At 31.5% G+C, this 13,727-nt stretch overlaps 1 protein-coding gene across 1 annotated transcript in view; it reads left to right on the top strand.

Moving 5' to 3' along the window:
- The window catches only part of LOC136974351 (1-phosphatidylinositol 4,5-bisphosphate phosphodiesterase epsilon-1-like), a 43,964-nt gene extending 36,735 nt beyond the window's left edge, over positions 1-7,229 (top strand). The window contains exons 10-17 of the mRNA XM_067269204.1: positions 421-614; positions 707-835; positions 948-1,139; positions 4,854-4,910; positions 4,982-5,137; positions 6,063-6,278; positions 6,379-6,466; positions 6,535-7,229. Coding sequence (XP_067125305.1) covers positions 421-614; positions 707-835; positions 948-1,139; positions 4,854-4,910; positions 4,982-5,137; positions 6,063-6,278; positions 6,379-6,466; positions 6,535-6,758 — 1,256 coding nt within the window. The 3' untranslated portion in view covers positions 6,759-7,229. The remainder of the gene's footprint in view (positions 1-420; positions 615-706; positions 836-947; positions 1,140-4,853; positions 4,911-4,981; positions 5,138-6,062; positions 6,279-6,378; positions 6,467-6,534) is intronic.
- Positions 7,230-13,727: the final 6,498 nt, after the last annotated feature.

Here is a 13,727-nt window from a genome sequence, read left to right on the forward strand (position 1 = left end):
TTTTATTTACTTGTAATTTATAAACAATAATTAGAGCACTATACACATGCTCTCTTCCATGTCTATATATATGCCAATCTTTCATACTACATTTATGCTACTACTTGTATGCTTGTATTGTTCATGTAAAAATGTATATTGTTACTTTATACTTTTTTATTCTTGATATTAATTTAATTCTTTTAATTTTGTTTTTATATTTAATGTTAATTTTATCTTTATTTTTTAAATAAAGATAAAATGAAAAAAATGAATAATGATCAGTTAAGATTTTAAAAAAGTAGGCTATATGGTAGCAAAAACATTGAAGGATCAGAATAATTTATAGATGACTAGTTTAAATCTATACAAATCTATACATCTATTCTATAGAAAGACAATAATTCAAAGATTTTGTCAAATTTAAAATTATTAAAACAGGTTACAGACATGTTCGACTAAAGAATCTGCAAAATCAAGCTTTGCCACTGTCTACACTATTTATTTATTCTGTTTGGGAAGAAGAAGGTTTGGAGCTTCCAGTTGTAAATGGAGATTTACATGATAGTGGAAAAAAATTAAAAGGAAAAATCAATTTATCCGCTGGTGAAAATGGGAAATCTGAAACAAAAGATGTATGATGATAATTTATTTTGAAGAATTTGATTTAAAATGTGATGATAATTTTTATAATATTAATATTTTAAAATCTTTTAATATTTTATAGCTATCAACAACTGGAGTACCTATGAAAAGAAGAATGTTTTTCTTAATGGTTCATGGAGTTGTACCCGATGAACCTAGCACTATATTAAAAATTACTCAAGACAGCACAACAAAAGAAGTAATTGCTCAGGCATGTAATTATCGTATCTTATATTTTATCTATGTAATATATTATTTCAGAATTCTGTGATACGAAAATATTTTATGTTTAATTTTCTGAATATGTTACTGTGTTGTTTCAGGCTCTTATGAAAGCAAATAAATTAAATGAAAATCTTGATGATTATGTTCTTATTGAAGAAGTTCAAAGAGGATGGGAAAAGTCTAATCAGGAAAAATCAACTCAAAGAATACTTGATCATGATGAACATCCATTAGAAGCTCAAGCAAAATGGCAAGGAGAAGGAAAATTTATTTTGAAAAAACTTGGAAATGCAAGTTAACTATACTGATTGAAAATAAATATTTTGAAATTATTCTTACAAATTTTTATAAGATTTACTTTATTAACTAAATATAGTGTTAAGAAAGTCTGGTAAATTTTGTTTAACTGAATTAATTTTGAAATGTGCTATTTTAGTTATTCATAAAACCACTTTATCAATGTTAATTTAAATTTATTATATATAGTTTATTTCAGTTATATTTGCATTCAATTGCAATGTACTGTACATACATACTAAACTTTATATAGAATGATTCAAAATTTACATAATTTCATTCCATCTTAAATAGAACTAGATAAAAATAATAATTCTGAATGATCAGTGTGTAGAACAGTTGGTATAACTATGATTTCACTTCATGTTATTTTTCTAACCTAAATGCATATAGATAATGCAATTTTATAATTAAACCATTTTCAAATGTTCAAACTTATTTCGTAGAATTCCTAAACTAAAATTCCTAACTTTCTAGTTCAAATAAATAAATCACATTATGCTGAGTAAATCCAACATACTTTGATTTAACATAAATGTAACCTCTTTTTTGGATACCACAAGCTCCCTTAAATTTATTAACTCAGCCATGTGATACTGAGAAGTAAAAGTCTAGATGTTAATGCTGCATAGCTGCTTGAGATGTCTGCTGCTGTTGTATCCTAATTGTTACAGGCTGCTTCTGCTCTCAGGCTTCACAGAAACAATTGAAAGTCCAGTTGTTAATCATGTTGTATTTTTATTTTACTCCACTACCTTCCTCAATTTGTTCTAGCCATACTTTTACTTGGTTTTTACTACAAAGCACACTGTCTCCATGCTTATGAATTGTTTTCAAGCTCCACTTTGGATGTTGTCTCACAAAATTCAGAATTTTTATTTTTATATCTATTGATATATACTTTATGGTTACTTTCTTTATTTTCAGCTGATATTCTTCATATCCAAAATGGAGTACGACTGGTAGAAGTGTCACAAGTAACAAATGCCTCGCTTGGGAATAAATCAGAGGACTGACACTTCTGTGTTGTTGTCGTCTTCCATAATGTCTTCATGTGGTAGAAATAATCCTTCTTCCTCATTAAAATGTCAGTCTTTTAAAACTTCAATAATACCTTTGGTAATTTTTTCTCCAAAACTTTCCAAAGGGTTTCATGCTTATTGATTCACTTGCTGGTCTCTATAATATTTTAACTTCTCTAAAATTTTGTGATAAACTTTTAAGGAATCCATATCTTATTTGTCATAGTAATTTAGAAATGTATGCTCAACATTTACGTTGTCAAAGGTTTCAAAATATCCATTGTGGATTTGTGTTCATTCCTGTGTGGTTTTTCGTGCAGAGAGAATTGTACGTCCGCAAATAAACGTTACAAATATGAACAAAAAAAAAACTGCTGTATACAATTAAATAATCTTTTATTACTCCCGGCACATGGTTCTTTTCTTTCGTATTTACAATAAAATCCCAACGTGAGTATTCCCGCTGGGGAAAGGGGAGGGTCGCCACTTATTCGCATACAAGCGATGATACACGCGCGCGTAACAAAACTTTTATTCCCGACTTAAAAACTAAACTTAATGACTAATTTAAAACTAACCTTATAGCTATCTTAAAACTAATAAGGAAAGGAAACAGATAGACCTAGGAAAGTAAAGAAAAGATGGAAAGGCAGATAGAAAGTACCCGGGATCCAAGTGGTTTAGTCGATATCCTTAATGATTTGTGTTCTTCACAATCGTGATCTCCTTTCTGTCTCTACTGAACCAGCAGTTCGACGTCTAGGATCTCCAATTCTCCCAGTGTCTTCGTACCTTTTTCGTTCTCTGGTCTTGGCAGGTCCTCTCTCTTGGCCGCAGTCTCCTTTCTTCCACTCTCTCTCGAATCTGGAGCACTGCCTACGATGTCTGTTCCCTCCGAGGTCCAGCCAAAAAGTGGTCGTTCTTCTACCCTTTAGTCATCAGGGCTTCCTCTTTTCTTTTGTTCACACTCCCCCTTAGTTTTTAGAAGGGGTAATCCTGCCCTCCAGCGATAACGGTTATATTGTTTAGACAAAGAAGAAAGGAACGGAAATAAGAGAATAGAAATGAAGGAAGAAGGAAGATAGAAAATATATGTGTATTTACAACTTATGAACTATATATATACATATAAACAAAATATGGCTGACGGCCACACCTGATTGTAGTGTGGAAAATTGCAGGAATTAATATTCTCGCTAATTGTAAGGGTAGGTGAATTACCACGTGTGGAGGAGACACAATTTAACAATAAGTTTATATACACAACATAGAGGTAATGATACAAATATATATATATATATATTTATTTATTTGTACTTAACTATAACTATTTGTACTTAACTATATATTGTACTTAACTATATATATATAAAGTTCACAAGATACAATTTCACACGCACCTAAAGTTCTCACTGTTACAATATTGTAGTCACAGATGATTCAACATGCCGTAATCCAGTTCATCATGAGAACAAAGAAACCACAGTAGAGAAGAATATTACACAATGTATGATAACGTTTCTCTATATATATTCAGCGAGATACACAACACTTGGAAAGCACTAAAATATATATGGAACCCACATATTTTTTCCGAGACATAGAAATTGTCAATGGATTTCGATTCCGATTCATACTTTACACACCTGTAAAACTGTCTTCGTGAAAAGAATGCTGCACAAGTCCATATGATTCACCAGTCTCATGAAGAGAGAAAGAAAAAAAATTATTGTAGCCAGTTGGCGTTGCCTTAAATACCCTTCCTGTGTACTCGACAGGTTGCCAACCATTTTACCCCACTGCAGAAAATAGCCAAAAAAATATATATATATATACATACATACAACAGACAGCTGCAACCACACAGTAGCTACCTCAAAACAAAGTAAAACTGTCAAGATGTATCTAAAAATCTCCTCATACAATTGGTAAGAGAAGCATAGACAAATTACTTTGACACTTGTGCAAGACAATTTTCATTGACACTCTAATGAGAATAACATTTTGTTGTTATTTTCAAATACTTGGCTTAAATATACAGTATATATAATAGTTTTGTGATTTCTTAATAAATGTAACATCAGGAAGTTTATCTTGTCTCATTTATGTACCAAGATATTAAAGTAAAAAAAAAATTATATATATATATAATTGAATCCATGTATTATTACTTTTTATTTTAAATCATTGACCTTCAGAGTCAGTGATTTGAATCCATGTATTATTCACAAGCTTATTATGCTACCATAACTTATATTCTAATAGTCCAAATTTTAAACATTAATACCTTGAATACTAGGGCCACTGAGCAAAATGCTGAAACATGGATCAATTTACTTTTGATATACAGTACATTCAAATTGTTAAAAGTCATCAAAATCTGTGACACCATGACCATGTTAGTTTTTGTTTCTGAGTGTTTTCAGTCCTAGAATGATTTCCAAAGATGACGAAAGTATAATCTTTTAGATTTGATATGATTTGAATTAGTTCTAATGATGAAATAAATATCGTTTTTAAGTTCATGAATGTATTTATTTGTTTCAAAATTAAGTAGAAAGAAGTTAGATTATTTTATATTATAAAGACTCTGTATCAGTTAAATTATTAATTTGAAATATTTTATTTGTTGCATATTGACAGAAATGCAGATTCTTAATACTTTCTTTCTTTGGAATTAATTAGGATCCAAGTACTCGAGCATGGATGACCACTATTCAAAGTTCAGCAAATAAGGAGAGAGTAAGTATATACTTTTTGTTATTTAAATTAAATTTGGAAAATTCTTATTTTTTTATATATTCATTCTGCAGAAAAAACTAGATGCAGAAATGAGTGGAGACGAACTTCACGATTGGGGCGAGGACGAAGATACTTTTCTTGTTTGTGTATATAACGTATCACCCGATCAGCCTTATGCAATTTTAAAAGCTCCAACATCAAGTACAGCACAACACATATTATCTCAGGTTAGTTAATTTCTTTCTTTTTAAATATCATCTGCATAGATTTAAAATGATCTAGAATAAATTATGATTTATTCTAGGTTTAAAATCATTCTATAATTTTAAACAAATTATTGTTTAGAAATATTTAAACTTAGGAGAAATGGGCAAACAATTTATGATTTCTCTTCCATTGCATACTGTCATTCTCAATCTTTTTAAACTTTACCTTTTGTTACTCCTCATGATTTCTATAACTAATAAGGTTTGCTGTATTTGTTGAAATTGAAGGATAATCAGACTACAATCATCTTTGATATTTTCACAGCTATCAAAGAAATTTAATGCCTAAGCAGGTACAGCACATGGAAAAATGACAAGAAGAGATATCTGTTTGATTGGCACAATCAGAATCTGTAATAAAATTTCTGCATTCTGTCAAAGAAATTCCCATGTTTACATAGTATTCCAGTATGCAAATTTTTGAAACATTAAAAAGACGTTTAGTGTAATGGTGCTTAAGACTAATATTATGTATTCTATTATGGCATATTGGCATGTATACTACAGCGTACACCAGCATGCACAACATATAAGATATTCTCAAGATTTTCAGCTCAAAATTCTGATTTACATATAAGTTGACCTCCAAACATGGCATAGTCTGTGGCAAAAGTAGAGGCTATATTAAAACATTTATTAAGACATACATACTCAAATTTTTGTTTTGAATCCTATGACTTTCCCTGGCGAAATCTGCACAAATTCTCTGACTTTTGTGTCCCTTACAGTAATGCCCATTGGTGTAATAAAATAGCATTTTACTTACCATGCACATACATTATTGCTTCTCCACTTTTTACTTAGTTATTTTTATCTTATTTTATAATTTCAGAAGCAAATAAAGACAAAGAAATATTTACATAAATTAAATACTTTTTATTTTAAGGCTTTATTAAAAGCTCATCGTATGGAAGATCCATCAAAATTTGTCCTGGTAGAAGAGTTAGAGTATCCCTCCGTGGCCGAGAGTACTTTTACCGGATCGGTCCGCAAACGAACTTCTCAACGCGAAAGAAGAACTTTGGATGATAACGAGAACGTATATTTGGCACAGGCAAAATGGAATACCAAGGGATGGTTCGAACTTAAAGTTAGAGAAGAAGTAAGACTATTTTAATTCTCATTTTTGCATACAAATGAAGTTAATAAAAGGAAACACAACTATAAAAACACTCAAACTTATTTATTAATGTTTTCCTTAGGTAGTAGAAGAAAAAAAGAGGCTCTCTCTTAGTAGAAGCTCTCCCTTAGGAAGACTAGGGAAAATAAAAAGTCCTTCCAAACACAGAGGTTAATAATAATGAAAATATACAATATTTAAAATTTTAATTAAAATTATATAAGATTCTTCTTTTCAGAAATAAAACGTTCTTCGTACGATCATGCATCCTTCGCTAGCGAAAAGACAAAAAGTAAAAGCGAAAAATTCGGTTCGAGGGAAGGAAGTTCCGACGACATCAAACTCCTCAAGAGACAAGTGTACAGTGAGGGCGAAATAGGATCGGACGATGACAAGGACGGACAGTCCGCGGTGGCCAAATTTAAAAAACTGTCACTGCGGCACCTGAAGGTGTGGAGGTGAAAGGTCGATCTCAGGAAAACGCTCCAGGCTCTTTTGACGCATTACAGAAACAGTATTATTACATAAGTATTTGCAGACTGCGCATCGGAATAGAGAAGTGCCACCCTGCGTTGCAAATCAAACTACGAAACGACGACAATCGTAACAACTCTAGTCACACCGTATTTATTTTAAAAAACTCATCCAGGAATATATATATGTTGCTATTTTTCACAGGGAGCATGGTGCTTTAGAAGGACTTTGCTACACGATATTTTATAATAATGTACTTCTTATTTCTTTTACATTTCCCCAACCAATAACAAATGTATAAATTCCAAATACTAATTTTTAATATTTCATTTTGAACGATGGAGATTATATATGTATAATAGTAAAGCTTATGAGTTTTTGATTTCATCAAAAGTATTGACTATTAATGTTTTAAATAAGTATATTTGCACTTTTAATCAAAGATCAAAATTTTAATGACCATATTGTTAAAGGGAAAAATATCATCAAAAAAAAAAAAAGGAAAAAATTTTATTCAAAAGTTGAAGTATTTTAAACATAAAAATTTTTACGAGGATGGGTGAGATCTCAAATAATATGATTTGATTCACTGTTATTTTATATTACTTATTTACATATCAACTTTTATAGAAAACATCTTTTACAATATTTACTGCTTTAATAAAAGCAAAAGATACATTCAATTCTTAATTTTGTAACATATATAACCCATTGGTAAAAACATATCACATTTTTTACTTTTTTAAATAAATTTGTCTTCCAAAATAAACACACCACTAATTCTAATGTGCAACGTTAGCAGACACAGTTTTATTATAATACATTAACAGAGATCTCTCCATCCTCTCCAAACCTGTTATCTACAAACTGATTTGTGTGGTATAATATTAGAATGGATGCAAAAATTCAACATAATCAAAAACTCATAAGTTATCTCATATAAAATTTGATAGAGTTTCATATTATACATTATGAGTCAACGTACCGATAAATTGTTGATAATATGTATATATTTTATCAAAAAGTGTTAGTATTGTTTTAATCACTGTCAACTTTATTTCAATATACACGAAAGAGAAAATATATATATATATTTATTTATTTATTCATATAATTTTTTTAAATATACACAAATTTACTTAATTTGTTCATGTTATTGTTATGGCAATAATATTCATTGTCACCACTCTGTAGAATCTATAAACACCAAAACATTGGGGGCAAAGAGAAATTTTCTTTTCCAATTGTTTATTGTATCGTAATCACTCTCAAACCAGACCATATCCGATTAAATACCTTCTATGCTCGAATAATAATAATAATAATAATTTTATCCATTGAATGAAAATACTCAAACTTTCATTAACGTAAATAGACCAGCAACAATTATAAGCAATCAATATTATTGTCATTTGAACTCGTTAAGTGTACACGAATATAATATATATCAGTTTGGGCATTGTGAGGTGACGTGATTTAAAGAGACCAAACAGTGCCTTTGTCTACTCAGATTTCCCTTCCTTTTAAATTCGTCGGCACTGTCAGTTATATTTTCTTTATTTATCGTCGTCATGACAGGTTTAAGATTTCTGTAAAGTCAGAAACAATTTGAAATATTGTGTGGATTGTCGTAAGCTCTGTTGCGAATTGTTTTCCACGACTGTTTTAAACATGAAAGGCAAAGAGGACACCTGTAAATAATAGAACGAGGAAGACCGGACAGTTCAGGGGCCAACAATTTCCAAACGTCGATCGAAACGAAACATTTTCTACCGGTTTCCATTTGGTCCAATGCTTTTCTTTTATATAAAGCCTGTTACAACTCACCATTTGTCCACACATTATATTTATATAATACGTTTGCACCGTTTACTGTCATCCTCCCAGTACTGCTGTACGGCTGTAATAGTATGCAATTGTATTTAAATGCAATTATATTTCCTCATTTACAAATTAGTAAACTGTACATCTACTGCCATGCAATATTTTCTATATGTGTACATAAAATATATTTCTTTTTTTTTTTTGCGTTTTCCTAAATAAAATAGCTTTCACGTTTCTCTAACCCACTGTTGTCATTTTATTTGCTTTTCCTTTGTCTAAACATAACACACGAGGAGGATTTTTGAGACCTCCCAAACCCAAAAGTGTCACAATTTTGCACATGTGAGGGTGTCGTTTATTTAATATCTTGGAATGAGGTAACAATGACAAACAAACAAAATTTGGCACGGTTGTTTACTTTAATTAGTATCAATGCTATTAAATTTTGGTACTTAAAGGTCCAGAAGGTGAAGAGATAAAGGTCATATCACAAGGGGGTCGGACTTAACAAAGATATCACTTGTTATTAACATATACAATATTTTTACGAAACTCATTCCTACCCTCAAAATCAAGTCTTTTTATATATTTTTAATTATTATTAAAATGGCAAAAGATTTTTTACAACGAATCTCCTAATGGATTGACCCCACACAATTTATAGGTCTGCAGACCTATAAATTGTGTGGGGCTGTCCATCTTTCATTGATCTCGAAAATGGAGTGAAATAGATGAAAGTCGAGACCAGACATGGAAAGCTTGGGGAGGAGGCCCTGACTGAATATATAGAGGGTGGGCCAAAAGATACTTAACCATAGAAAGAGCTCACCTTTGTAAAGAGGAAAAGGGGGGTCATTTAAAAGATGTTATCTTTCATGTTTAGGCCAAAAAAATCTCCAAGATGTGTAGTGCATTATAATGTTAAAAGAAACTTATAACTTTTTTGCTTTTAATTATTTTATTTCATTTTTAAATGGTAAAGTGACTTTTGGCCCACCCTTAATAATTATTATATATTATATATGAAGTTTCCAGTCCAGACCAGAAGTCACATTATTTCAATTCAAAAATTTTCTCCAGAATTTTTTAAAAAAGTTGAGCATAACAATAAAAAACATGTGATTAACTCAAATAATTAAACATAATTCTTAAACTTTACCCTGCAGACACTAAGAGGACCTTTTTTAGCAAGTCCATTGTGTGTTCAGGTGACGAGGGACAGACCAACACACCAAAAAATTCCTGGTGTTTTTTCGACCTTGTCATCTTGATCGCTGGGCAATTCAGCCTTTGCTTTAATTGTATTATTAAAAATCCAGCAACAAGTTGCTTAACTTTTCTGACAACATTTGGTGGGCCATCTGTTTTCATAGTTAAAAATATAAAAAGGTTTTTAATAAAGTATTATAAAATGGCAAAAAGCTTAATTTTGAAAGCAGAGATGGATTTTGAAGAATTTTATAAAAAATTAAATGTTAGTTTTATTTAGTAAATTGCAAATAAATTTCTTATATCAATGATTCTCTCATTAATTACCATTAAACTATAAAGTACTGGAAAGAGATTTTTCCAAGAAATTTTTACTTTATCTAAAAACAAAGAAGAAATGTTGACTAAATTTAATCAATGATAATGACAAATAAATAAATTCACTAACCACCCTTTTTAATTTGTCTTGGACAATAATAAAACTAAAATTCATTTTGCATACTGAAGTAATGATTTGTCTATTAGAAAATATATTAAAATAAAAAATTAATTGATTTTTTTCATTAAAAATAAGCATTTTTAAGTTATTTTCTAGTATATTTAATCATCTGAAAAACTAAAATAAGTGAAATAACTTGTAAAATTGTAAAATTCTTAAATAGAACTATTTTCTCTTGCAAATACATCCTAATTTTGAAGTTTTGGGTCTTTTTATTTAAAGGACATAGTAAAAGTTACATAAAAAGTAGACAATTCAGGAACTCTTTAACACAGTGCAAGAAGCTATTAGGTTGCAATTTGAAAAAATTCTATACTTATAAATATCAAAGGAAGGACAGACAGACTGACAGCACTTTCTTTCTTAATCTCAAGAACGGAGTTAGACAGATGAAAGTTATGAGCAGATACGGGAAGCATAGGGGCAGGAGGCCCAATTAACTAAATATGAACTTCCAGTCTGTGCTGCACCACCAGAAGTCACATTATTTCAATTCAAAAATTTTTCCCCAAAAGAAGTTAGACTGATGACTGGCACGACTCTATTGTCATCGGGAAAAGTACAAGGTACAGGAACAAGATACTACTGATTTGAGGTTGGAGAGCATATACTTAAAGTATATTACTCATATTGTAAAGTATATATAATTGCTGGTTATAATAGTTTTAAATATGTATTAAAACAATTTTAAATTTACACTTGATAATAAATCTTGATATCCCAGTTAACAGTACTTCATTTTTCTTTCTTACTTTAAACACCAATATTTATAATTTTGATAACAAAGAAATACAAAAAAGTATGACGATCAGTCAAAAATCACCCCAGGATTTTACTTTTTGAATAAAGGAAACATTTAAGCGTCAAGAAATGCAAAATAAAAAAAATGTATAGATGGGGGCACGATTTTGTTCACCCTGTTTGAAGCTTAATAACTCCTGGGATTTTTGCCGAAAATTTCTAAATTTTGCAGGGAGATTGATGCACTTCAATTTTGGTGGTTAAAAGTCGAGGGAGTGGGGAGATAAAGGGGTGGTGTGTATCTCCAGTAGGGTCGGACTTAATGACAATTTTACTGGTTATTAGCATTTAGAATTTTTTTATAAAACCTGTCCCTACCAAAGCTTTAAGTTTTGTGCCATTTTATAATAGTTGAAAATATTAAATGTTTTTAAAAATAAAATTTGAAAACAGATGGCGCCACCAAATGTCGCAGGGAAAATTAAGCAACTCATTGCTGAATTTTTTTTTTTTTATTTTTAGCTTTAATAATTGCTTATAAAAAATATATAAAAGTTTTTTGCTTTGCATATTGCAGAAGGTTTCACATTTGTACACACATTTATTTTTGAAAGAGGCAGAGTGTAAAAAGACAAACTAAGTTGGTTTTAGTGCAGTAGGCCCACTCATTGCCAAATTGTTTAGCACCCAAATCGCAAACCTGTTCCCAAAACAGTGACTAGCACCCAAACTATATATTTTGCACCCAGTTTCTCCCTTTTTTTTACATTTTCAAAAAATATGTTGACAATTATCTCTTTTTTTTTTTTTGGTGGTTTTTATTCATTCACTTGAAGGGGGAAAAACAAATTTGTTAAACCAGATCACATGTGCTGAGGAAAAAAAATATGATAATTATGTAAGTTCGCCGAAATGGGGGGAGTTTTTATTCCCAACCGTCGGGATGGCTAAGGGCTATTCGCATGTGGGTGGCGGTTTTGAGGAGGCAGAAAAACAAGCGTTTCACATAGAAACCGTTTATTTTAGTCGTAAATGCTTACATAAATTTAGCAATGGTCCTTGAGTTCAGAGCTTTAGGTGGTTTTCGGTTTCAGTCTGGTCCTATGCTGTAGGGGCCCTGTAGCAACGTCAAGTAAAAAGTTCGAAATTCTGAAGAGACGGTGCACAAAAGATGAACGGAAACACCACTATTGGAGGTGAACGAACACAACAGGTAGTCTAGAGGAAGCTCTTCTGTCCTTGACATCGGAGGCTTTATAATTTTCTCGGGATCGAATCATTGCTAATTGGCTAACTCTTCTCCTCCTCACTTCCAATTGGTTTCCCACCTGTCTCCAGGTGTAAATGGAGCTTCGTTAGGTCGCAGGAAAGGTCGACAAGAGAAGGTTTATCCGACACCGTCTTTTAGACTATGATCGCGTTTAATTGTTGACTACGACACCAACGCTCATTTTGATATTTTTTTTTTTTCTTTCAGGTTTCGTTTTGCTTTCTAAACTGCGTCTTAATTTTTAATATTTTTCTTTCTAAATTTTCTTTACCTAAAATTTTGTTTTTCCCGTTACTCGTTATGAGCGTCGACATCAAAGTCCGGTGTCGCCGACTCGACACTTATAAAAGTTATCATCTTCGCGGTTTGACTTAACAAACTTGTACATATCCCTTTTGGGGGTTTATTTCTGGGCCTCACAATTAGCTTACTTTTTTCTTTCGTTGAGAGAAAAGGAGAAACGCAGAATTTTCTGGACTAAACAACTAAGCCTTAGGTTGTTTTAAGAATGTAAACAGATTCACTGAAAATCTGCAACATGTATTTTCTTTTCTAAGAAAAGAACAATCTAGAAAATTCTGTATTGAGGTCACCTTACCTTGACTTGTAAGTGCAACAGTTCTAATTTCCTTTGGTCGGTGTCAGCGAAATTAAAAAATGGCAAAATTGTCCGCATCTAAACTGAACATTTTAGCAAATAAGTTTAAAGACGAAGGCATATGCACAGACGGAAAAGTTCTTTGCTGTTCCATTTGTGATTGTGTGATTTCGGTTGATGTGAAACACCAAGAAACAAAAATCAGGAGACACACAAGTTTAGAAAAGCATAGAGAAGACAGACAAAAAAGGAAGAATTTCGAGCATATATTTATAGGGGCACCTGGACGTTGTCGGAGACAATCCTGTGGTGTTTATACTGGAAGAAACAACGGATTCCACAAAACTGTACGTGCTGAACATTCTTGTTGCACCACTGACTAGGTGCTATGTACAACCAATGTTGTTCAAAATGTACAAACTTGAAAATACAAACTCAATGAACTCTAATATCTGGTCATCTGTTGGGGGTCTTGGATAAACAGTGTGGTATTCTACTGCGAGAACTTCGAGAAAATTAATGCGTTTATCAAACGAACTTCCTCCTGGTGATTCTGCGGCCGTCGACTGTCGAGAAACTGGCTGCTGATCCGGTAGTGACCGCAGAGCTCTACTCCGTGCATTCGTACAAGTTATTGGTGGATAAAATCGACAAGCTGGAAAGAGGTGGAACTGAAATGCAGGATCAGTGGAATGTTGTAAGTCAGGTGCTTGATGTACTGGACGGTTTTGCCCTGGACAAACTCAAATCTAGTTTATCAAAAAAATCCCAATTTGAAAAATATTCTGAATTGCACTGAACTAGAATTGTGAGAAA

The sequence above is a fragment of the Centruroides vittatus genome, unplaced genomic scaffold (genome assembly GCF_030686945.1).
Source record: "Centruroides vittatus isolate TY-2023 unplaced genomic scaffold, ASM3068694v2 contig_347, whole genome shotgun sequence".
Taxonomy (NCBI): Eukaryota; Metazoa; Arthropoda; class Arachnida; order Scorpiones; family Buthidae; genus Centruroides; species Centruroides vittatus.